General features: G+C 41.4%; 1 protein-coding gene across 8 annotated transcripts in view; it reads right to left on the reverse strand.

Annotated features, from left to right (window-relative positions):
• Positions 1–23,390, reverse strand: part of LOC121322443 (arf-GAP with GTPase, ANK repeat and PH domain-containing protein 1-like) — a 191,694-nt gene that overhangs the window by 46,281 nt on the left and 122,023 nt on the right. For all 8 annotated transcript variants that reach the window (XM_041262424.1, XM_041262423.1, XM_041262425.1 and 5 more), the window contains 2 exons: positions 8,197–8,301; positions 4,901–5,069 (listed from right to left, as the gene is read on the reverse strand). In XM_041262424.1, coding sequence (XP_041118358.1) covers positions 4,901–5,069; positions 8,197–8,301 — 274 coding nt within the window. The remainder of the gene's footprint in view (positions 1–4,900; positions 5,070–8,196; positions 8,302–23,390) is intronic.

The raw sequence follows: 23,390 nt of genomic DNA on the forward strand, positions 1-23,390 counted from the left end.
CCGTCCCAGTTTTAAATCTCTGGAAGACTGAAACAAGTTTCCCGCAAGAATTTCCCTGTATTTAGCGCCATCCATCATTCCTTCAATTATGACCAGTTTCTCAGTCCCTGCTGATGAAAAACATCCCCACAGCATGATGCTGCCACCACCATGCTTCACTGTGGGGATGGTGTTCTCTGGGTGATGAGAGGTGTTGGGTTTGCGCCAGACATAGCGTTTTCCTTGATGGCCAAAAAGCTCAATTTTAGTCTCATCTGACCAGAGTACCTTCTTCCATATGTTTGGGGAGTCTCCCACATGCCTTTTGGCGAACACCAAACATGTTTGCTTATTTTTTTCTTTAAGCAATTGCTTTTTTCTGGCCACTCTTCCGTAAAGCCCAGCTCTGTGGAGTGTACGGCTTAAAGTGGTCCTATGGACAGATACTCCAATCTCCGCTGTGGAGCTTTGCAGCTCCTTCAGGGTTATCTTTGGTCTCTTTGTTACCTCTCTGATTAACGCCCTCCTTGCCTGGTCCGTGAGTTTTGGTGGGTGGCCCTCTCTTGCCAGGTTTGTTGTGGTGCCATATTCTTTCCATTTTTAATAATGGCTTTAATGGTGCTCCATGGGATGTTCAAAGTTTTGGATTTTTTTTATAACCCAACCCTGATCTGTACTTCTCCACAACTTTGTCCCTGACTTGTTTGGAGAGCTCCTTGGTCTTCATGGTGCCGCTTGCTTGGTGGTGCCCCTTGCTTAATGGTGTTGCAGACTCTGGGGCCTTTCAGAACAGGTGTATATATACTGAGATCACGTTACAGATCATGTGACACTTAGATTGCACACAGGTGGACTTTATTTAACTAATTATGTGACTGAAGGTAATTGGTTGCACCAGATCTTATTTAGAGGCTTAATAGCAAAGGAGGTGAATACATATGCACGCACCACTTTTCCGTTATTTATTTTTTAGAGTTTTTTTAAACAAGTTATTTTTTTCATTTCACTTCACCAATTTGGACTATTTTGTGTATGTCCATTACATGAAATTCAAATAAAAATCCATTTTAATTCCAGGTTGTAAGGCAACAAAATAGGAAAAATGCCAAGGGGGGTCAATACTTTCACAAGCCACTGTATCATGTAGGAATATGGAATGGCAGACGGACAGAAGTTCAGGGTTCCCCATATACTACCCGATTCTGACTCTCAATGTATGTCTTGGTACACAAGCACGACCCCAATCGTATAAACAGTGACACACACATCCCTCAAACAGGAATTGGCAGGGGGATACAAATCTGCATCGAGGTTCTCCTCCCATCCCAGCAAAGACTTGCACGCCCATGCTCAGCCTTAACTGCAGTGTCAGGCTGTTCATTGAAAGAAAGAGGTGGACCACAGGGTTAGCAAAGGAGTGAAGATGCTGGTAACGAAGATGGAAAATGGAAGTGCCCAAACCACCGGCCTAACACTACAATGGGCAGGACCTGAGCACAGCACCAGTGGCAGCTCAGCAATCACACCCTGACCTCTGCTCCCATTGTCTCCAGTGAATCTGCTGGCTGGAGACCAATTGCTTGTGAAAGGCCAGAGTGAGTGCCTGTATCCTCCTCTCCAGCCTGTCTTTAATATCAGACACATTATGCACACTATTCCTTTATACAAGGCAAGGTTTTGCTCGCGTTTCTCTTGTCAAAACAGGTTTGCTTTAAACTAAGCCTGAGTCGCATTTTCCACTACCACTTACACACACACACATAATTATACTGGAATTTACTTTGGAGAAACAACACAGCGTGGCAGTTGGTCCCACTTTTAAATGTCACAAGTCACATCTGTCTCCCTGCTTCGTGTTTCCAGCTTTTTATTTGATTAAAGCAAGTGCCAGTTTGGCTTCGGGTTGATCAAATTACTTTTTTTCAAAACCCTTCACATATAGTCCGTTTTAGTTTTTGATTAACTTGAAGGAAGTGCTTGTGTACAGTGCTGGACTGGTAAAAGTGGAGACAATGCTTTTATTAATCTCCATGGCAGGTAAGATCTTAATTCAATTCAGGGACTGCCCTCTAGAGGTGGCCGTTGGTCATTGCAGACTCCATGACTAGACAGATACAGGACTGCTAACAGCATTTAGGGCAACACATTTCCATTCTACATATACTACGTTGAGACCACAAAGCAGTGCATTTCAAAATTTGTCAGATTTTATCCACCAATGAATATATTTTGTTCAAATTTTTCAGGTATGTTTTTATTATTATTCTGTTTGATCTTGTAACTGCTGACTTACAAGGACCCCCCCCCCCTCGTAGATTATTATTGTCAACACATCATTTCATATCATGGGCCCTTTATGTTTCATATTAATCCTTTCTGTGATCATATTTCAAAATGTTCTGCAGGCAGTCAGTCAGTGACAAGCATTCCTAAGTAAACAAGGAAAAGCAAACACACAACAAATACATAAAAAAAAATCTTTGGAAACAATGGAATATTGCAGTAGGATCAATTAGATATATTTTTTATGAGGTCATCTTTCGAAACAGAAAAACTGGTTCTAATCCCTCACTTAGTTGTGAAGAAAAAAAAAATTACATATATCTATATACATACATACACACACACACACACACTGACACACACCTCTGCCAACCTACAGGAGAATCTAGAAAATGTAACCACCTGTTAAATGAAGACACTGTGTTAAATCAACGCTCGTATATGTGACATATATATATATATATATATATATAAATCTAGAAAATGAAATGTCGCGTCTCAGTGTAATCAGATCTGTGAAATACAGCGCAGACACTGTTAAATGAAAGACACTGATAAATGATATATTATACGTATATTATATATATAATATATTATATATATTATATATATATATATCTAGAAAATGAAATGTCGCGTCTCAGTGTAATCACCTGTTAAATGAAGACACCAGGAAGGCTCGTATATGATGACCACATTTCCTTGACCCGAACATGCATACTCAAATGAAACAAAAAGTAACGGATGAAGCCTTACATGTAAGACAAGTTCCATTTCCCCAATTCCAGATTACATGACACTGGCACAACAGGACTACATTCACTGCAGAACCAGCACAGTGCCAGCTGGGAGAACTGGGCATGAACCAGCAAGAGGGGTATCTCTGCAGCCCGGATCCTCCAGTAGTGTAGTCATGCGTGCACAGCTTGTAATAGACGTCATTATTGTACGCGACAATAAAGTTTGTTTGTGTTTAACAGGTTTTTTTCCCCCCACTTTGAATTCAGTTGTTTTATTTCCTTGTTTGTCGTCTGCTAAATGTTTCTAACAATAATATTGTTTTTAAACAATCTATTAAATAATGATGGTTTAATCAATTCATCTATGAGCAACTAAAGCTCATAGATTTTTAAAAAATTGCATCACAGTATCTAAACCTGTTTAATGTTTAACTTTTACATAACCGTAGGTAGTCTTGGTCGCATTGTTTTGGCTGCATTGTCGTAAGGAGTCGGAAAATGCGTGTGATGGGCAAGTGCATTCATTTATTACATATAATGGGGATTGATTTTTTTCTTAGTACAAGGCAATAAAGCGCGGCTGACATGTGGGTAACGGCTATCCGAGTTCTGACTGCATTACTATTCTTTTATTTGAATTTATTTGAAAGGAGATGTCTGTTAAAGTGGAGTACACATAAAAAGAGCTATTACAAACAAAAGCGTCCTTTCCTTAGGACTGGAACAATAAGAATATCTTCAGCCTGAATAATGTGGGTCGCTCCATTCCAGCCGTCATGATGAACAAGACAATGGGATCCTCAAACCCAGTGCTTTAACAAAAAGCATCTTCAGTTTGTTGAGAGTGCAGAGCATGAGAGAGAGTGTTCTCTCTGATTCTCCCTCTCATTCGTTCCCTCTCATTCACGCTTTCTCATTCGCTCTCTCTCTTCTCTCGTTCTCTCATTCGTTCTCATTCGCTCTCATTCTCTCTCGTTCGCTCTCTCTCGTTCACGTTCTCTCATTCTCTCTTGTTTGCTCTCTCATTCTCTTTCGTTCGTTCGCTCTCTCTCATTCTCTCTCTCTCTCTCTCTCTCTCCAAACTGCCTCTCATTAGAGCCCATTTTCGGAGCCGGCAGAGTGGAAAATGAAGTCTGATCGTATTAATATTCATGACAGTAATTACTATTCTGGGTCACTGAATATTCATGCTATTAGTTTGCTTTTTCTAGCTTCCTTACACGATGTTGCGCTTGTGGGTTACAGATTCGGGGGTGGGGGGATGGGGGGGTAGCGCTGCTCGGTAGAGAGTGGTCGCTCACCTCCACTGAACATGCTCCTGTGTTTGTTTTAACCTATCCCTGGCAGGGATGAGTTCATGGATTAATACCTGGAGAATTGTTTAATTAAAAAATAAGATATATAAAGAAATAAAGAAATAAAACCAGGTGACCAGAGGGGACAGCAGAAACTTAATGAATCAAAGATTATTAATGAAAATCAAAGCTATTCATCAAAATTGTGTGAGCATGCCCTGTGGCCACTGTGTCCTACCACTTTAACCCTCATGAAGCGCTTTGCGTGAGTATATCTGTATTGATAGATTAATCAAAATCACAAAGAAGAAAAGTCAAACCAATGTTAGTGTTTAGAAACCGGTACATAATAAACCTCCATAATAACAAAGCAATAACCAAGCAAACAGAATACTTTCTTACAAACTGAAGCGTGTAGGGCTAATTGAATCTGTGTTCAGATGCTTACAGCTCCACACCCCTCAAAAATATGCGCCATAAAAACTCTTCTATTCATTAATGTTAAGTGCAAGTTTTAAACATCCTTCACAGAGCCTCATTCTCAGGGGCTGGAGAAGTGCACGCTAGTTTGTAAATGACCCCGCAGGAGGCTGGACCGCTCACCTGGTGCCTGGGAGAGCTGCAGGCTGCTCATGTCCTTGGTCAGCCCATTGGTTTTGGGGCTGGAGAGGGGGGCGCAGGCGGAGATGGCGCGGGGGGGCCTCTTCCCCGGCACCTTCACGGTGGTGCGCAGCAGGTCGATCTCCTTGCCATGGACGTTCTGCATGTAGTCCTGAGGAGACACGTAGGAGAGATTCACTGACAGTGAACAGGAGGTTTAGGGGTAAAACACCAGGCCTGACCTCTCCTTATTAAAACAGCTTTAACCCAAGTTTTAGTTTTACAGGTATTTTAACTTTACTGTACAAAACGACTTTTCTCAGCATTCATGTATTTATTTAATTTTAAATAGGTTTCCAGTTCTGGAATCTCTAATCTCCTTCACAACAAGTTTTCTGCACTGCCATAGCAGTAAATGAGCCACACAACTTATTTCTGTTAAAGAAAGTAAATAGCAGAAGAAGCTACACACAGTCTTTTGTGTAGCAAATTCCAGCATGCCAAGATAGTCAGGGTTGGAGACAATTCCTATTCCATTTCCCATTGCTTTTTAAAATCAATTTCTAATTCCCATTCCCTTTTAATCAATTCCAGCACATCACTGATCAAAACTGCAATTAGCAGTATTCTGTCTAAAATGAGCTTCTCACAGCGGTAACAAATACCTTAAATTGAAGCCACTGTTAGTCAATTACATTGGTTTCAAATGAAATTATTATGTCCCTAAAATATCAATTCCAATTTCATTGATGGAACTGGAAATGGGAATTGATTTTAAAAACAGGAATTGACCTCAACCCTGGAGACAGTGGTTTCATACTACTGTGAACCCAGCAATGTCCAATGTATATTTTAAAAGGACAATAGTGCAGTTTTGCTATGATAATTACAGTGCCAGCAGTTTTATTATTTTTAACCAGTATCTTTTTTTTTTCTTGTTCTAAAGTTTGTTCTCACAACCTGGCACACAGAACACATACCTCTTTTCTTGTGCAAGATTTCTAGTTCATGTTAAAGAATTAGATATCACATCGCATCTGTAATCAATACCAACCACACTAATACTAGATACACCCTCCCCGTTCTCTGATCCGCTCCGAAGCAGGGACCTGACACTGAGCTGCTGTCCCTTTTAAAAACTCAAATATTAACACTGTCAAGTGGCCTTAAAATAATGAGAACTGCTCCCATTGTTTTAGAGTGAAACTCCTGCTTGTGTGACTGAGCAGGCAGGTAGGCAGATGGGCAGGCGGACGGGCACTTGACTTAATTTGCACCGGAAAAGCTGCTCACAGCGCTGACAACGAAACGAAACAAAAACAGGAAAAAAGAAGATGAAGAAGTTGAAGAAGAGGAGCCCCCCCACCACCTTTAGAAAAGTAGACGAAAGGGCAATTCAAAGCCAAGTGCTCTTAACGGTACATAATAAGCCACTAGAGAGCTTTTAGGGACGGGTCCCAGAAGTGCCATCTCAGACTCACAACAGCTTGAAAGAGGCAATTCCAACTCGAACTGCATTTCGTGTTGTTCATCATCTGCACCTCGTAAATGTCCTGGCATTAAGAAACCCTCTCTGGGAAGAGAGAGGAATACATTCAAAGGGTTGGGGGGGGGGGGGGGGGGGGGGGGGGGGGGGGTGGGGGGCTATAGGGGGGGGCTAGACAGCAGTAGATGCCTTGGCGTCTGCAGATACAGTTCTTGCTGTTTCAAACGTGTATTTTTGTTTTTTGTTTTTTTTTCGGGTTTGCTTCTAATTATATTGCATCTATTGCCATCCACTTAATTATCTGCATTAATGTGATTTCTTTTCGCATAGTCAAGCAATTAAGAGCTATGATTGAGTTTCATTCAATTAGCCTCAAACAAACACGCTAATTGATGCCTCTGTTGCCGATGAGATGTGATCAGGGAAAACCTGCTAGTTGTTGAGAGTACTTGACAGGGGGAGGGAGGGAGGGAGAGAGAGAGAGAAGAATCACTCGTCCTTTTGATCCTTGGCAGGCAGCAGTGCCCTCTCACACTCTCCTCAGTGACGCCTTCACGCAGATCCAATTCCTTTGCCTCATGTTTTCGCAGCATGCCTTTGATAGCTGTGTAAAAGTGGCACCCCGTTTTGGTGTCCGAGGCTTAGCACGTAGTTCTCTATACGTTAATAAGCTTTCCTACTTGTAAAGCCTCACTGAGATGCTGTGCCGCATACAGAGCCATTGAACTGTGTTAAAACTACAGCACCCGGGGACTTTAAGACGCACCCAGCATGCTGGTTACTGCAGTGCTTATTGTCAAAAGACTGAAGTGAAGTAGCTCATACGTTTGCTTCCACTGCACACAGAATTCCAGTACCTCTGGACTGTGCTACTGTATGTTGTTGAATTTATCATGTAAATCTGGGGTGTCCAATCACAGTCCTGGGGGCCATTCCACTCTAGGTTTAACAGGTAAAGTGTGATAATTAACAACTTGAGGGTTTGGGTGCAGATTTAATTGATTCAATTAAACAATTGAGAACAGGGTTGGAACGAAGACCAGGCGTGGAAGGGCCAACTTTGTACAACCTTGATGTAAATTGTCCAGTAATAAACCTAAAACACTACTGAAAAATATAAATACATAAATAAAAACAAATAAAAGTCACTGGTTGCGTTTGAATGAGAATGATGCAGCAAGCCCCAGTGCATGGGAAGCCAGTCATGTTAAACCCTAAGAAGAATCCCTTGAAGAGTTAGCAGAGCCATATAAAGCCTTGCTTCATTTACTTCACAGCTTATCCTAATGTAATGATCAGGCAGCTCTCTGCCCTGAGATCACGCGAGGCGAGGAGGCAAGGAGGCGTGACTGCGGAGGCAACTCTGCCAGGGAGCGCCCCCCTCCCGCAACACAGCCTTCATTACAACAATCTTTCAGCTTTGACAAGCGTCTAATGAACACAAATCACTCTTTGACTGGCTTTACTTACTGGCACCTGCACAACTCGGGGAGTGCCTACGTCACTTTTATAGGCTGCTACCTACGGCTGTCATAGCTCAAGAATGGAGCGCATATATATATATATATATATAGCTGTGTGTGTGTGTGTGTGTGTGTGTGTATAACATGGACACATCTCTAAAGAGTTTGACTAAACTACCATTCAGTAGTAATAGAATGTCTGCCACTTGGGAATTGCACTACGGTTTATGTCAAGGGGAGGAAGAACTTCAGGGCTTGTGGGAATCGTCACCCCCACGTTGCAGGGCTGGAGAGGCTCCTGACGAATTTGTATTAACAGTGCAGAAGGCTGTGTAACATCCCTTACTTACATGAAGGCTGGGGTGGTAGGTGAGCAGGCCGTTGTCGCACAGGGTTACATACTTCTTCTTCCACTCTTTATTCAGAGACTTGCCGCTTCTCTTCAGGAGCATACCCTGAAACAAAAGAAGCGGTGAATACAACCGCATCACTGGGAGTTACAACAGGGGGTACAGTTTTATCTGGTCTATTCTGTACCCCATTATATATGTTTAATACGTGTACAGCACATTATATCCCCTGCAGTCATGGTATGTATCAGTGTACCATGTTAAGTTTCCTCGCTATATTTTACTTCATACTGCATTTGTTTTTTGTTTTTTTCAAAGTCTTGGCAGGGCAACTTCTCATACCCCATACAGTTCAACAAATTTCTTATAACATTTTAAAATGGTAGCGTAGTGCACTGTTGGACAGGCAAACAAAAAATGGGGGCCTGCCCCGCAAGCAAGTGATCTCCGCTAACACATTTCAAACCCTCCTGGCAGGGGCAAACAAGGGACTAGTTTAACACTTTTCAAATTAACCGTGAAACAATGACACGCAGGAGCATGTAAGGGATTAGCAGGAGGAAGTGATGGGTTAGTAGAAATAATCCTTTGAATGACAGCTCCCATTGCCTGGTTACCATGTGGGGCTTATCTTGAGTGTTCTCACCCACCGAGTGAGCAACTGCACACAAGAAAACCCAGCTCAGGTCAAAGCGGTTTCCTTTAATAAACCTGAACACAGCAAACACTGGACTTATTTACAGACAGCTCTGGAACTTTCAATGCCACTGTAGTGGCTTGGTTTTCCCGATCAGCTGGGGTGCTTCATGAACAGACAAACTTTGATACTAATTATTTAATATATGCACTAATGTTTGCAGGGTATTTTTATTGTGCTAACCCTATGATCAACCCTGTTTAATCTCTTTGCCTAAAAGGTCAGGCAGGTTAAGGGCGACCCCTGGAGAGGTATTTGCTGCAGGCAGGTGGCCTCCCCTCCCGACCCCAGTAATCACTCTAAACAAACTTGTTATTGTTATCAGGTGCTTACCTGCAAATGACCCCCATCACAACTGACTAAGAGGCTGAGGGGTGGAGAGCTGGATCGCTGCTCTGTGATAACCTCACAGCCCCGTCAAGAAGGCCAAACAAACCAGGCGATCAAAACAGAGATCAAACCAGACCTCAAAGCATCAACCTGCAGATCCCATCAGGACAGCCCAGATTCCAATCATATTCACAAGTCCATGGCAGGAGGGATGGGATGGGATGTTCCTCAGGCAAACTGGGATTTGTTCAACTGTACCTTAAGTGTGATTTTTTTTTTCTTCTTTTCTGAGAGATAAATTGGAACAACACTGACAAGGCCTTCTAAACGCCAATTAATTTAAACACCTGTCTGTCCTGAACTTGCAATAAGTTCCCATATTTTGCATTCACCATCAACAACAATCTTTGCACTGGTAATGCTAATAAACAATGAAAATCAGAGATTTTGGAAAATGTATTCATTAATATTTAGTACTGTGTCAATCAAAACTGTCTTATGCAAGGATGCAAATAAGACTCTGATTGATTAGTACATTCCCCCATTCCAGGCTTTAATACAAGCTGGATAAGCCACAGTGTATAGTTAACAAGCTCAGGTGAGTCTTATTAGAGTGAGTCATAGTGAAACCAGGAGTGGATCAAACTGCTATGCAATGGAAGTCTTATTTCCATCCCTGTTATGATAAGTTTTGGCCACGACAGTTTTTTAAAATGCCACATTGCCGCCAGCCATGTGCTGCGAGACAGACAGCTATTGAACAAACATTAATGTGTAAAGCAGTAAATCTGCTTGTGGCAGAGCAAAGCTCTGCCCTTTTAAATTGGCAGGGATGGGGTTAACTTCCCCTGCCTGCCTGGGTTTATTATGTTCAGGTGGCTGGGGTTGATTAGTTGATTAGGTTGATTAACGATCAATCAGCGCCCAGCCACCTGATATAAAAGGAGGCCTCTGCTTCTCATTTGGGGAGAGGGAGCTGAGGAAGCAGGTTGGGTTTTTTTTGGTTGTTTGGAGAGCTTGAATCCAGTGAAGGCATTGCCCAGCCTGGAGATTGTTATTTTTGTAAATTTTGCTTTTTGTCTTTCTTTGTGTTTAAATTGTTTTGTTTTGGCCCTTGTGCCCTTTCATTTTGTGTTTATTTATAATAAAATAGTTATTTTTTGAACTGCAGTCTGTCTCTGGGCCTCTATCCACTCGCCAGCCTGCCACACTGCTTCTTATTTATTAACATGCAAAGCGACTGCACTGTACCTACTGAACATAACCTCAGCGATGAAGTCTGCCTCCTCAGTTAATGAAACAGCAATAAAATCACCAAAGTTCATTGACGACAAGAACGGTCGCCCAGAGGAACAAACACAGATGTACCAGCTGCAACTTTGAAGTTCGATTAAACAGTGTACAATAATAATAATTAATGCGCACACTGTTAACGCAAGCACATCTACTGTACACTGAAGTTTAAAAACACACAAGGTGATTTGGTAAATGTTTTATTAATTACTTTATTGCTCCACAATCCTCCAGATCTCCTGGAAGCAGCACTGCCCTGTAGTAATATTTCACACTATAATGCGCACACTCCCACACATCAGTTCTGATTACACTATGTAACACAATTTTTGTTCCTGGGTAGTAAGTGTTATTTCCTAATTGCTTATGCCTCAAAAGTATAGAAAATGGCTATTATTCCCCACAAACTTTGCTGTTGTGACCAGGACAGTGATATTTCAAAATATCACTATTTCCAATGGGAAAACAGGCAAATGTGTGTCTTCGTTCACATAAAGTCAAAAAAAAAACAACATATGAATCCAAAATTAACATGTATTTATACTAAAGTAATACAAAAATGACTACAAAAGATTTAGAAGTGAGTAGTTTTTCGAGATTTACGATTATACTATAAATACACGGTGTTATTCTATAGGGGCTCTGCATTATACTGTATATGGGGTGTGCACGCTTACTTCATCAGAATGCCACAATAAATACATACAACTTGCATCACCTTAAGAAAACATACAGCATTCGACAAAGACAAACTCAGTGCCCTCATACTTAAAACGCAGTCGCTTTTGATTAACTGCAGGCTTTCAAACTCCAGAACACGTAAACTTGAATGTTCAGGAGCAGCGGGGTTAGCTTTGAAAGATCCCTATTGAATTGAATTGACTTTGCCTTGCTCTTTGGTTACTTCCAAGCAGTGCTTACCTTCCGTCTTAAATATCCTGCAATGTTAATGTAATAAATGTTAAGCATTATAGGAAATCTATAGTGCAGTATCTTGGTGTGCCCAGAGGCCATGATAAAACGATGCTCATAAATTTATATTAAAACCCTGCTCAATAGCAATTATTTACCAACAAAGATGTATTGATCTGGTTTGGGTGCTGGAGATGGCGGAGTGTAAATGAGCCAATCAGTCAGAGTGGTGAGTCGAGGGGGGCACAATGCTATCAGGCTAAGTCTCCACGATCGTTACAGCAACATCATGAAGAGTTGGAGACAAGAGCGTGCATGTGGCCACAGGGAGCAGGTAGAAGTGCAAGGCGACTGTGTCCTGCTCCAGATCAATATAGCCTGCACCGGTCAGAGACACTGAACCTTGGCTATCAGCAATCTAATCTCAGTGCCACTGATTTAGACCCTTCAACTCACCCAACATCAGCACCATTCCTTTAAGAGCTTGGAAAAATAGCTTTCTTTTTAATCTACTGGGAGTCTAAATGAAAGGGAGCGATCTTCTGGCAGTCTGAAGACAACAATGCTTTGTATTAATAAAACTGTGACAATAGATGTCCTCACCTACGCAGACAGAAATATTTAACAAAACAATCCCCCACACTCATTTGACAGTGTTTGGACTGACAAGTTCACTGAGCCAAGGGACAAAACACCTCTCCACTGATTAGCCACTACTGTGTAACAACACGTGCCATATTGAGACTTATTTATACAAATTATGAACCGCTGATTCAGCATTTCATTTACTTATAGGATACCCATTCCTACCACTGTACCACTGGCTAAACATTTGACCCTTCTGTCATTAGCAGGCTTTACACACTGGCCCGCTACAGCAGCTACATCACCAAGACCGGCTTCAAACACAACAGCGAGACACGAGAGCTTATCACCTCGGCATCCTGATCAAACACAAAATAATTGCCTAAACCGCTCTCCTCTCCAGAGCTCGGCAGTAATTTGCAATAATAAAAGGACAAACATAACCCAGCTAACTGTCGGAGGGTTACAGCTGCATGCCATTCTCCCCCTCCATAAACATATTCCCACAAACAGCGAGCACTCGCACCGCAGTTTCATGTAAACAGAACCTTTAACCCTTTATGAGGTTTCCCACCTCCTGGCTTTGCCTTGAATTAAAAACAAGAGAGGGGAAAGAGGAATCCTGTGCTGTCCGACTGAAGCGACGAAAAAAAATCCTTAAATATGAGATTCCGAAGCACAACGAGAATCTTTTACAAACCAGGGCTGCAGCACCTTTTGCCTAGTGGAACCATGGTGCTGAGTGGAACCATGGCGCTGCTGAGGTCAGGAGACATGTTCTGGGGGGATTCCAATCAAATATCTACTAGTCTCCTGCAAAAGCCACTAGATCAAACTGCCTCCCTAAATAATCAGTACTGTAATGCAACTCTTTAACTGTAAAGAGACACAGCCAGTTGAAAGCAAGCATTGCTGGCTTTGCAACACCTACACGAAGGTCAAGTAGAGAAACTTTTGTGCCCTCATATGATCCCACGTGGTCTTCACCAAGAGATTGTGTCTACAGTACTGTGTGTGTTACAGCAAAGAACTGAGAACAAGGTGCAATGTCTTATTATGAAAATAAAAGAATAGCATCGTTAGTTTGGACAATGGTGGGTGAAAAATAATAAAAATCAATATGCATAATCGAAACCTTACATTGATCTTTTTTAAACACAGACACACACACACACACGCGCACACCTTTGATAAAACTGTTTGATAAAACTTTGATATAATTGTGTGAGAACCAGTGAAGAAACCTCTGCTGTAAGTTGAGTGGAATTTTTTTTTTTTTCCAATTAAAACGACCCTGCAGCACAGTAAATGGGTTTTGACGACAGCTTTAATTTTAAATGAAGAAAGTTGCCAGTAGCAACACAGCTGTCAGCCGCAGCCAGCGTCCATTAATAAAGAGATGGGCAGAATTTCAAGGCATGGAATCTGGTGCCAAAGGTAGCCCCACTGCATCATGCTGTGCTAAATTGGCTGGCCAATTTTTATTAAGTGTCCCTACTATTTAGGATGAAATGTATTAATTTTCCTCATCCATTGCTAGAGATGACAGGCTATCATTTTACAAGTGAGGCTAATTGAATGGCACGCTACTCTTCTGATGGGTACTATTTGTCATTATTAAAAACACACGACAGTACTGGTTCCCATTTTCTCTTTAAAAGACTGAAAACTGGGTTTACTTTCGATTTCTTACTTGAACTCTGTTTAAGTAAGAAATAAAGTGAAGTGTCATTATTACGCTTCAAGTGCTATGCGGCTCAAGATCACAGTACAGTTTGTAATTGTAAGTATCATCATATTACACTTACAGTGCACTGAATCAAAACCTTTTCCAAGGGATATGTATCCTCACAGAGAGCAATACACAGGTGTCTTCACAATCAGACATGCTTTTATTTGAGGTATGTGTAAAACGTACCTGAAACACATGGGTCGACGGTCCCACCCTACATCTCCAGATTCTAAAACTCTCAGTAAATTGTTTTAAATAAAGTCCTAAACAAGTTTCATCACAATTGGAGAGGCTTGTACATAAAGTACAGGAGCCCGTCCACTATACCACTGCCATCAAGAACATGCAAACCCTTCAGAGGGGAATAGCGATGCTGTGTGAACAAAGACCCGTTATGACCAGCATCTTTAAAAGGTCAACAGCGGAAATGATCGACATTTTGATTCCTGATACTGCTGATTTTTCGGCAGCCCTAAATGCTGCTACTGCCACAGCATGTTAGGGGTGTACAGTGCAGGCTGTGGCAATGCTGCTGGCACTTGATGTGAGAATGCTCACCTAAAGGAACACAGCCCCCCTTGAGAAGGAAACGTATTTCAGTTCAGTGTTCAGTGGTAGCCACCGTGTCTGCACACCAGAAATCAGAATAATCACCTGCTCCACCTCTACGACTTGGCAAGGAAAACAAGCTATCCGCCCTCCCTGTCCCAAGCACAGTCTCCTCTAATGCGTTTAAAACACACCGTGGCGCTGGAACTATTTTTTAAGTGGGTGTGCTGAAAGCCATTGAACAAAACTGTAACCCCTGTATAAGATGGAAGCCATGCAAAGCCAAGGGGGTGCTGCTGCACCCCCAGCACCCCTAGTTCCAATACGACATGCTTTGCTTATCAACAGAGGGTATACTGCACTCTGTGAGGCTCTGCATTGCCCTGGAGACAGGCCCCAGAGGCAGTATATGGAAGGGCAGTTTTCACAAATCACATTTTCAGTTTAGTTCTGGGGAAATTGTTGGACAAATAATTCAGACATTATAAACTTCCATAAAGATTCTCAATTCAAGTCCTAATTTTTCATGGTCCACCTTTAAGAAAAGCATCACAGTTAAAACTGTTTTGATTTGTGTCATGTTCTGTTAAAGGGCAGACAAAAAGTCTGTCCACGGGACAGACTTTTAGTAACTCTTTTGGTACCCCCATAGCAGAGAATGGCGCGTTTTAGGAAGAATACTAAATGTGGTTCTTATTGTAAAGATGACAAGCTGTCTCACCAGTTCTGTAACTTGGGATAACGCAACATGAGTCGGACGATAACTCAAGTTACAAAATGGACAATTTTAACAGCTGCTCAGAAAATTACATCATGCCTTGCCTCAGAAAGAAAAAGAAAATATTCTACTTTTAGTTCCATTACCAACAACAAAAAAAAAAGACAATCTGGGAGATAAAGGTAAATATAAAGGGGCCACAGAATCTCATTTCGGCTCCGGCATTGTTCTACACTTCCCCGGAAAGCCGAGCAAATTAAAGGTCTCCTTTGTACGTGGGCCCCAGTCCGCCGACGGCTTCGTTTCTGATTTCTGGACGTCCCGCTTCTCTGTCAGTGGGTGTCAGTCGCCTCTGGGGCCGTAGCTCAGTGACTGACACCCAGTGAAAGCTGCGCTCCTCTATCGGAGAGCCAATCTTCAAGGGGTGGCTCGCCTTCACATCTCCTGCTAATTTATCATCAGCACGGGGAGACAGGATCACTGATTGCACACACAGGGAGAGCTGAGGCCACAGTGAGCACCCAGGAGACCAGGGTTGGGGCACACACACACGCACGCACACACACACACACACACACACACACACAGTGGGGTCAGAGATAAAGTCTTCCTGACAGCGCAAGGACAAAGAAGGGCAGGCCCCAGGGAGAACAGGAAAGAGGAGATAAAATAAAATACTGTGAAAAAAAATCTCTCTGCAACTGATTTATCTGCTGAGTGTTCTGGATAATTAATTATAAACTCAATTACCCAAACCTTACTTCAGCAGTCTCAATTCATTAGGAGATAAAACCTCACTGAGTACTCATTTTTGACAAAGAGATGAAAAAAAAAAGACTTTTTCTTGGGGGTTATTTTTTATTTTTTTTATTATTTTGGGGATGAAGCCCTTTTGCCCCTTGCTTTGTTATTTGCTATATTTACTCATACATGCACGGCTATACAGATTTGAAATTGGAGCTTGAACCAAGAGAAACACAACAGCCAAGTCCTAAAAGACTTAAAAAAAAAAAAAAAAAAAAAAAAAAAAAAAAAAAAAGCACATACTTGATATGACGTGTACTGTACAGTAATGCTGCTATATTCTAGCTGTCTTATATTACCATGTTCAGGTAAACCTTAAGCAACCAAGCAATTGAGACATGTTGCAGGACAAAACAAACAGATATGTACAGTAACTTTGCAAACTACTTAAATGGGTGTTACACTAAACTGCTGAAGCAGTGGAAAGGCTGTCCTCTTGTTTCTAAGAAGCATCTTGGTAATAGTGATTCCTTACAGTTCTTCAATGGATGTACGAGACCAGTGAATACACTGGAAGACGAGCACAGGTACTGTAGCAGGCAGCTTGTTCACCAGGAAGGGATTTCTTTCTTTCTTTTCATTTATTTTTTTTAATCCAATGGAAGGCGGATCTTGTCCTTCTTGTTAAAGACTTGATGATGGGTGTTTAATATTCACTGTCTTAATTAGGGCTGCAGTTGATTTCATTAAATCCCTTCGCTGCTAAATGAAGCAGATTATGAGACATCTTTTATTGCAAGGCGTGAAATTACAGCCTGTCCACTGCCAATGGCAGAGTAAAACTAATGAATTGCAGGGTAAATAACACCCGAATTAACCAGCCAATTGAACACAGAAAAAAGTCAGCGCTGCTTAGACCGAGAGTCTGATAACTTCTACTGATGACTGTACACAAGCATCCCTGCAGGTAATAAGAAACTCGACTGTGCTTCATTTTTACATACTGAACATTCACAAAGACAAGGTGGCTCTTTGACTTCAAAGCAGGCAAGCTCACATCGTACACAAGACGGCTTCAGTAATTAAGTACGCACAAAGTTAGTATAATACCACCTAAAAGCCCTGGTTTAACTGTGAGTTTAATAACACACACCTGAGCTTGTTACCTACATACTGGGGCTAATCCAGCTCGCGTTTTTTTTTTTTTTTTTTTGTAACTGTAACAAGGATAAACAAATTCTGTTTTTGAATCCCCAATGAGAAATACTAGTCAGATAATTACAGCTGCAATAACCCAAAAACAGAAAAATGCAGTTTTGAGTCATTCTTAACCCTCCCTAGAAGAATAAAAGCGAACATGTGGCCAACGTTTGTAAGTAGCCTCACAAAGGGGTTCCCTGATAGCAATGGGACCTGGGTCAGTTAATGACCTCGTTCGGCCCCTCTGTGTGAAGGTCGTCCACTTTCACACTCCGCTCTTGATCCTTGTAAAGAAAGGCCTCATTTGGCAAACATCTTCACACAGGCTTGTCATAAACACTGAACAAAATGCTCAGAATTAGAAATCAATCAACCGCGACCAGATAAACACTGCATCTGGAAACATGAAGTGCCGTCAGGAGCCCTGCACACAGATATTTCAATAACTGTTGATGGAACACGTCCATGCTGTACAAGCACTCACAAACAGCATCCCTCTTTCAGAATATTCATCACACGGCAACGGCAAGACTAGACGAGGCTAGAATGTATTATATCACTGTATCTTGAGTAGGGCTTTCAGCAAAGACTGGAATTTGTTACAGTTCTTACAGTTTAAAAAAATGACCTACGCAGCTAACGATTTACATTCAGTTTTATACTGTATTACATGAAAGCATTTGCACAAAGGTCTACTGTACAAACTAGACAGCACAGCTACTGGTGTTAAGAACAATAACTATTACTACTTAACACATAACGATCAAGGCAGCAGGTTGCAACATTAGCTCACAGAGTGGTTAACTTGGCCCTAAAGCACTGTCTTGTTACAATTCTGTAACAATGATCTGTAAAAATGATTAAAACACAGTTTCTCCTGGTGGAATATTTCATTAAATAAACTACAATGTAGCAATGAAGCAGAAGTGACTTGCTCTGGGGACATGTGATCTAATGGAACAGTAGGATGTTTCTCATAACCCACCATGAGCCATCAGCAGCACTCGGTTCCTCGCTCTCATCTCAAACCTGGCAGAGCAACGGCTGCACAACCCCTCAACACTTCCCTCCTCAGTTTCATCCTTTCATAGCAATAGCGCCATTGCAAATTAATTTGTTAATGTTCACGCAAAACGGTTCAGTCAGTTTGGTGACAGACGCACACTCAGAGCTCTCCCATAATTAGCAGCTAATTAGGAACAAGGAACAGATGCTGGTAGAGTTCTAGAAGTAAACAGGTTCTGTAAACAATGCTTATAAATCTCAACACATCGCAACTGTCAGGGAGTCCTCTGACATCTGTAGGAAGCGCAAGCTCCTCGTTCTGGGGAAGAGACACATGAGAGTGCAAGGGGACCGCTTTGACTAACACAGGGACGGCAAACCGAACCTCCAATTCAGCAATCCATACTGAGAACCAATAAAGTTTTGAGGAAAATAACAATTGTTGCAATGCACTTACTTCATTAAATGTTGAACTGACTTGTTTTGATTTTTTTTTGTTTTGATGGACAAAGTATGGAAAAAAATAGACTAAATACTCTAGGTAGCAAACAGTAATTTTGATTTGTACAGATAATTTTTTCTAATACATCATGTATCGCTGTATGTTTACTGTATTAGTACAACATAAGAAAGTTATAGCTTTCCTACTACAGTTTTCTCACTGCAAGAATGCTGAAGCTAGGACTTGTGACACCAGGGATCCACTGCCACCTTTGCAGAAGTAGTCAGGCTGGCTATAACCAAACAAAAACTCTCCACCGTTTAATTGCAGAAAAAATGCAAAATCCACGTCACCCTCATTATAAGTGCCCTTGCTTGCCACGCATACTGCAGGCTTTAATGAGGTGCATGTTATAATGAAGGCAATTTTAAAAGGATTTATTGTAACTGAGAGCCAAGTAACATAGTAACCTTGTGTAAGAGTGGTAGAACAATAAACCTGATAATGAGTGCGCTGCCTTGCGATCTCACAGGACACAGAGGGGAGAGAGACAGCACCCCCGGACAGCAGCGCGAGAACAGGGGCTTGTGGGTATCGAGTGAAGTGAGCCACAGCAGCAGCACAGAGGGCTGCCTTTGATTCCAGTATGAGCAGAACAACCACAGTAAGTTCAAGAGTATAACTTGCCCCACATGCTGGTACATGCAGTTTGGGGGTTGTATATCAGGTCAGCATCCTACATTTTATTTTTGCAATGAGGTACAGCAAATTTTAAACAGGGTTTAAAATTTGCTGAGCAGTTGAATCAGGTCATCTGTTTGAACAACTGCTCAATAATTCCTCGTGGGGTTAAAGATTAACCCGAATTTCTACTCCAGTGGGAAAGGACACAGCAGATCTAATAGGAAAAGCAGATCTGGAGAGGAAGGGAGCTGTGGGACCAGATGCTGAGGGAACATGTGAAAGGGATAGAGGAAGATAGAGAGAGATGAGCAAACTCAGAAGAGGAAAGACTACAGGGAATTATCAAATCAACTAACATCCAATTCCAAAATTAATTTCTTGCCTCTAAGCAGAAAATGTTCTGTTTTATTTTAGCGAGCAATAAGCAGGCTCATTATTATCCTGGCATGCTCTGGTTGTAGTGTTGGTAAAATATCACCCCTCGTCTCCAGTGTCCAATTACACAACATTTCTCTGCACTTGGGCTGTCATGACTGATCTGCTGATCTTTTTAGCTCAATTTATTTTTCTTCGTTTTATTCATCATCAACACTGTGATCCACAAAGCCAGTTTTAAAAAGCAAAGAAGAATAGCCCCTGTAACCTTGTCGTATTTGTCAAGAGCAATGCACTTTATTAAGTACAGGTTAAGAGGCTTGAGTCAGGTGCCATTGCTTATCCCCTGGGCTACATTCTCTGCAGGTGAAGCTGTTTTTTTCATGTTTAGATCCAGGTTCTTTGACATCTTAGGTCAGAAAGTTCAAGCATTTAGTCTTTAACTGGACACCAGATAAATGATTCATCACATTATAAACCTACTCTGCTGTTCACTCATTGTTAATCAAAATGCTTCACAAGGTACAAGATGCAAGCGCTGGACGCGTAGTAAAACATGTACAGGCATGGGCAATCACACATGTTCAAGAGGTCCAATCAGCACACTCATCCAGTCAAATGGTTAGATATCTACAAACACCCAAGTATCTAAGGCTAATCCAAACATCTAAAAATGCAAAGTACCCCCACGTGCATCCTTCAGCCACCTTTCCTGGAGAAGCTGCTCATTAGTTAATTGTTTGTTTTGTACATATTGTTTAAATTGGTACTGACACTGTATTTTAATTTTTCAACTTTTATATTGTGCCCAGACTGAAGCGTTAAACACAGACACATACAGATAAACATGGCAGCCTGGTTCATTCAGATTTATTAAACAAAATATAAAAATGGTTTAACTTAGGTCTCACAGCACTCTGTATTACCAACCATAACAGTTGCTTTATCTGCCATATTCCCGAGGAACCAGCCACTTCCAAACCCATACAGGTTGAGTGGCTTAGCGTGAAGGCTGAGGACTGGGAGCTGCCTGCGCTTCAGTCAGCAAGTAAAAAGCAAAGCCTGGTAAGATGTGAGCTGTGCATCTCCATAGAACTGTAATGAATTGACAAGCTGACTGATTCCTTAACAAAATAACAAGTGTGTTGTGTACGACTCTAAAAGCATTTCCCTGCGATCAAGTGCTACATTTATAACCAGCGATGATTAAAGCTTTCTGCTGTGGATGACATCCTGGGTAGGGAGTACACGAGGAGTTTCACAAACAGCAGTTCAGTGTTCAAATCAGATCCACACCGCACTGCACTGTACTGCCCCACACGGCTCGCTACCGGGGAAGAGCATTCATACTCTCTGTCAAGATGAAGCACTCCTCAAATACACATTTGGCTAAATATGAGAGCGAGCAGGTCTTCCTTTAGGAGAGTTTAATTTAAAACAATTTTCTGCTCAGTTAACCCTGTGTAGTATTCTGCGTTGGCAAGCAGCTTTTGAAAGCTCATAGCTTCTGCATACTAGCTGTACATTTAACTTGTTTTTTTATTTGATTGTTTTAGTTTTTCAGTCCTGCTTACGGGATTTTTAGTAACTCCACTGAGAATGCAACAAAGTGTTCATGTCATGATATATGATATGAATGTGTTTTGGCAGGGCAGGGTACAGAGTTGATGAGTGAAGTTTGGACAAGCTGGCTTACAGAAAACGCCTTGAGTATGAAGGACAAAGAGGCCCTGCGAAAGTTGACAGAGCCACAGATATAGCTGTGGCCCGAAACGCACAGGTGCAGATAAACATACACACGCACACGCACAAGCGCACGCACACTGCAAACACAGCGCATCTTGCATAACTTCAAATAAACACTACCATAAAAATAATTAAATGCTAAGTATTGCTGAATCCTGTCATAATCAAGCCTACATAGTTACACTGCTACAATCCATTCAACCACTATGTACTTACAATAGATAGAACACAATTATAGTAGTGCACCTCAACACAAATCTGGGTAAATGCACAAATATCTATCAACGCTTGCTGTATACACTGTATTACATAATGAAATTGTATACTTTCATTTCTAGAGCTCAAATATACTGTGTGTGTGTGTGTGTGTGTGTATATATATATATAAAATTAAAGAAATGAAAGGAAAGTTAACACAGTGTATATATATATATATATAAATATATATCTATATAATATATATATATATATATAATATATGGGTGTGTGTGTGTGTGTGTCCAACAAGGTTTCATTAGAAAGTACTTGTACACGCATGATAGTAGTGATAACTACATACATGTATGTATAGGCGTCTATCTATCTAGGTAGAAACACCGCGTTTTGATTAGTTCAAAAAATTTTGGAATATTATATATGTGTACTCTTAAGAACTGAGGGTTCAAGACAAAGTGCTGCCCCCCCTGACTCAACCACCACACACACACACACACACACACACACACACACACACACACACACACACACATTCAACCACCACAGCTGTCCTGCCATAAACAGACCTCCCATCTGCCAGCACCGATTTGCATGTCACCTTCTCCAGGCTCATTTGTACTTCATTAACTGCCATTGACTTAACAAGATTTATGCAAATGGCACGACGGGACCTCGCAGGGCTCCCGCTGCAATCGAGTGATTATGCATGTACAACTCTGCCCACAATGGAACATGAATAAGAGACAAGCCCACTCCGACACTGCCGGGGACGCTGTACTCTTCTTCTTTTAACAATTTCATCTGCAGTGGCTCCTCTTCTTATTCCTTTGGATGTCTTTTTTTACTTGAGAGCGTTTCCAAACTGCCCTCTCCCCTAAATCCTTACTATCCTCCTTGTAGAATTAAAATTTAAAAAACTTGTGACAGCAATGCTCACTCAAATTGACTGAGGGTGGTTTGTGAGGGTTAACAGACCTGAAAACATACATTAAGTTGCATATACACAGATACTTGGCTATTAACTAAACGTGAATTAATGGCCTCAGAAGCTACAACACAGTGTTTAATATTACTATCTACACCCGGCCAAGTTACTACTTGGATCCCATTCCTACAAAATAACATGCTCAATGGGTTTAATATGTAACCAGCTGACCAAAGTTTGTCAACAATGAAATGTTTTAACAGTCTTTGAACTGACATGTGGGCTGCAGATGCTTAGGGTTCTTCCTTTTGCCACTCATGATTAGGGGTCTACCTAAACAGTGATTCTGCAGATTTCACAGAAATCATGAAATTGAGGGCTCAATGTGAAATTCACCTCTTTTAGGGGCCAATGCATACCGAACAAGTAAGGAGAGGAAAAAAGAAACCTTGTTTAAATTTACCGCGATTTAAGTAGACCCCTAATCAGATTTTGCTGTTCTGGAGATCTTCCAGAGATATAGTCTGTAGATTCTAAACAGTGTTTGGGTTGCTGTGTTACTGACTGGTTCAGATGCTATGACAGTGTTGGGAAGCTGCTATAATGCACCTTTCAGACTCTGATACATTTTTTCTGGCCTACATAGCAGACAACTGTTCTACAAATGCGCACTTTTTATTTTCTGTAAGTTCTATAAAGGAAGAAAAGAAATGACAACTTGCAGGACAACCCATAATTCTGTTATATTTCATACACCTCTACCCATTAGCTGTTTTGTTCTGAAATCTTCCCAGTCTGAAACGCAGAACAGCCGGACAGTGGCAACAGTTTGAGCTCATTAGGAACTGTCCTTAATCATTAAGGGTGGGTGGTTGATATCTCAAAGGATGACGAAGAGAGGCAAAAGCTAGCCTTAAAATGAATGTGAAAATGATGTGTACCGAGTTATTCTGCACACAGGAGGAGGAAGGGAATTCAAACAACAAATTGCTGCTTTGGTACTGCTAAGCCTTGAACAAACATTGTGCATCAGGGTTTAAT

This window comes from Polyodon spathula, chromosome 10, assembly GCF_017654505.1.
Source record: "Polyodon spathula isolate WHYD16114869_AA chromosome 10, ASM1765450v1, whole genome shotgun sequence".
In the NCBI taxonomy this organism is placed as follows: Eukaryota; Metazoa; Chordata; class Actinopteri; order Acipenseriformes; family Polyodontidae; genus Polyodon; species Polyodon spathula.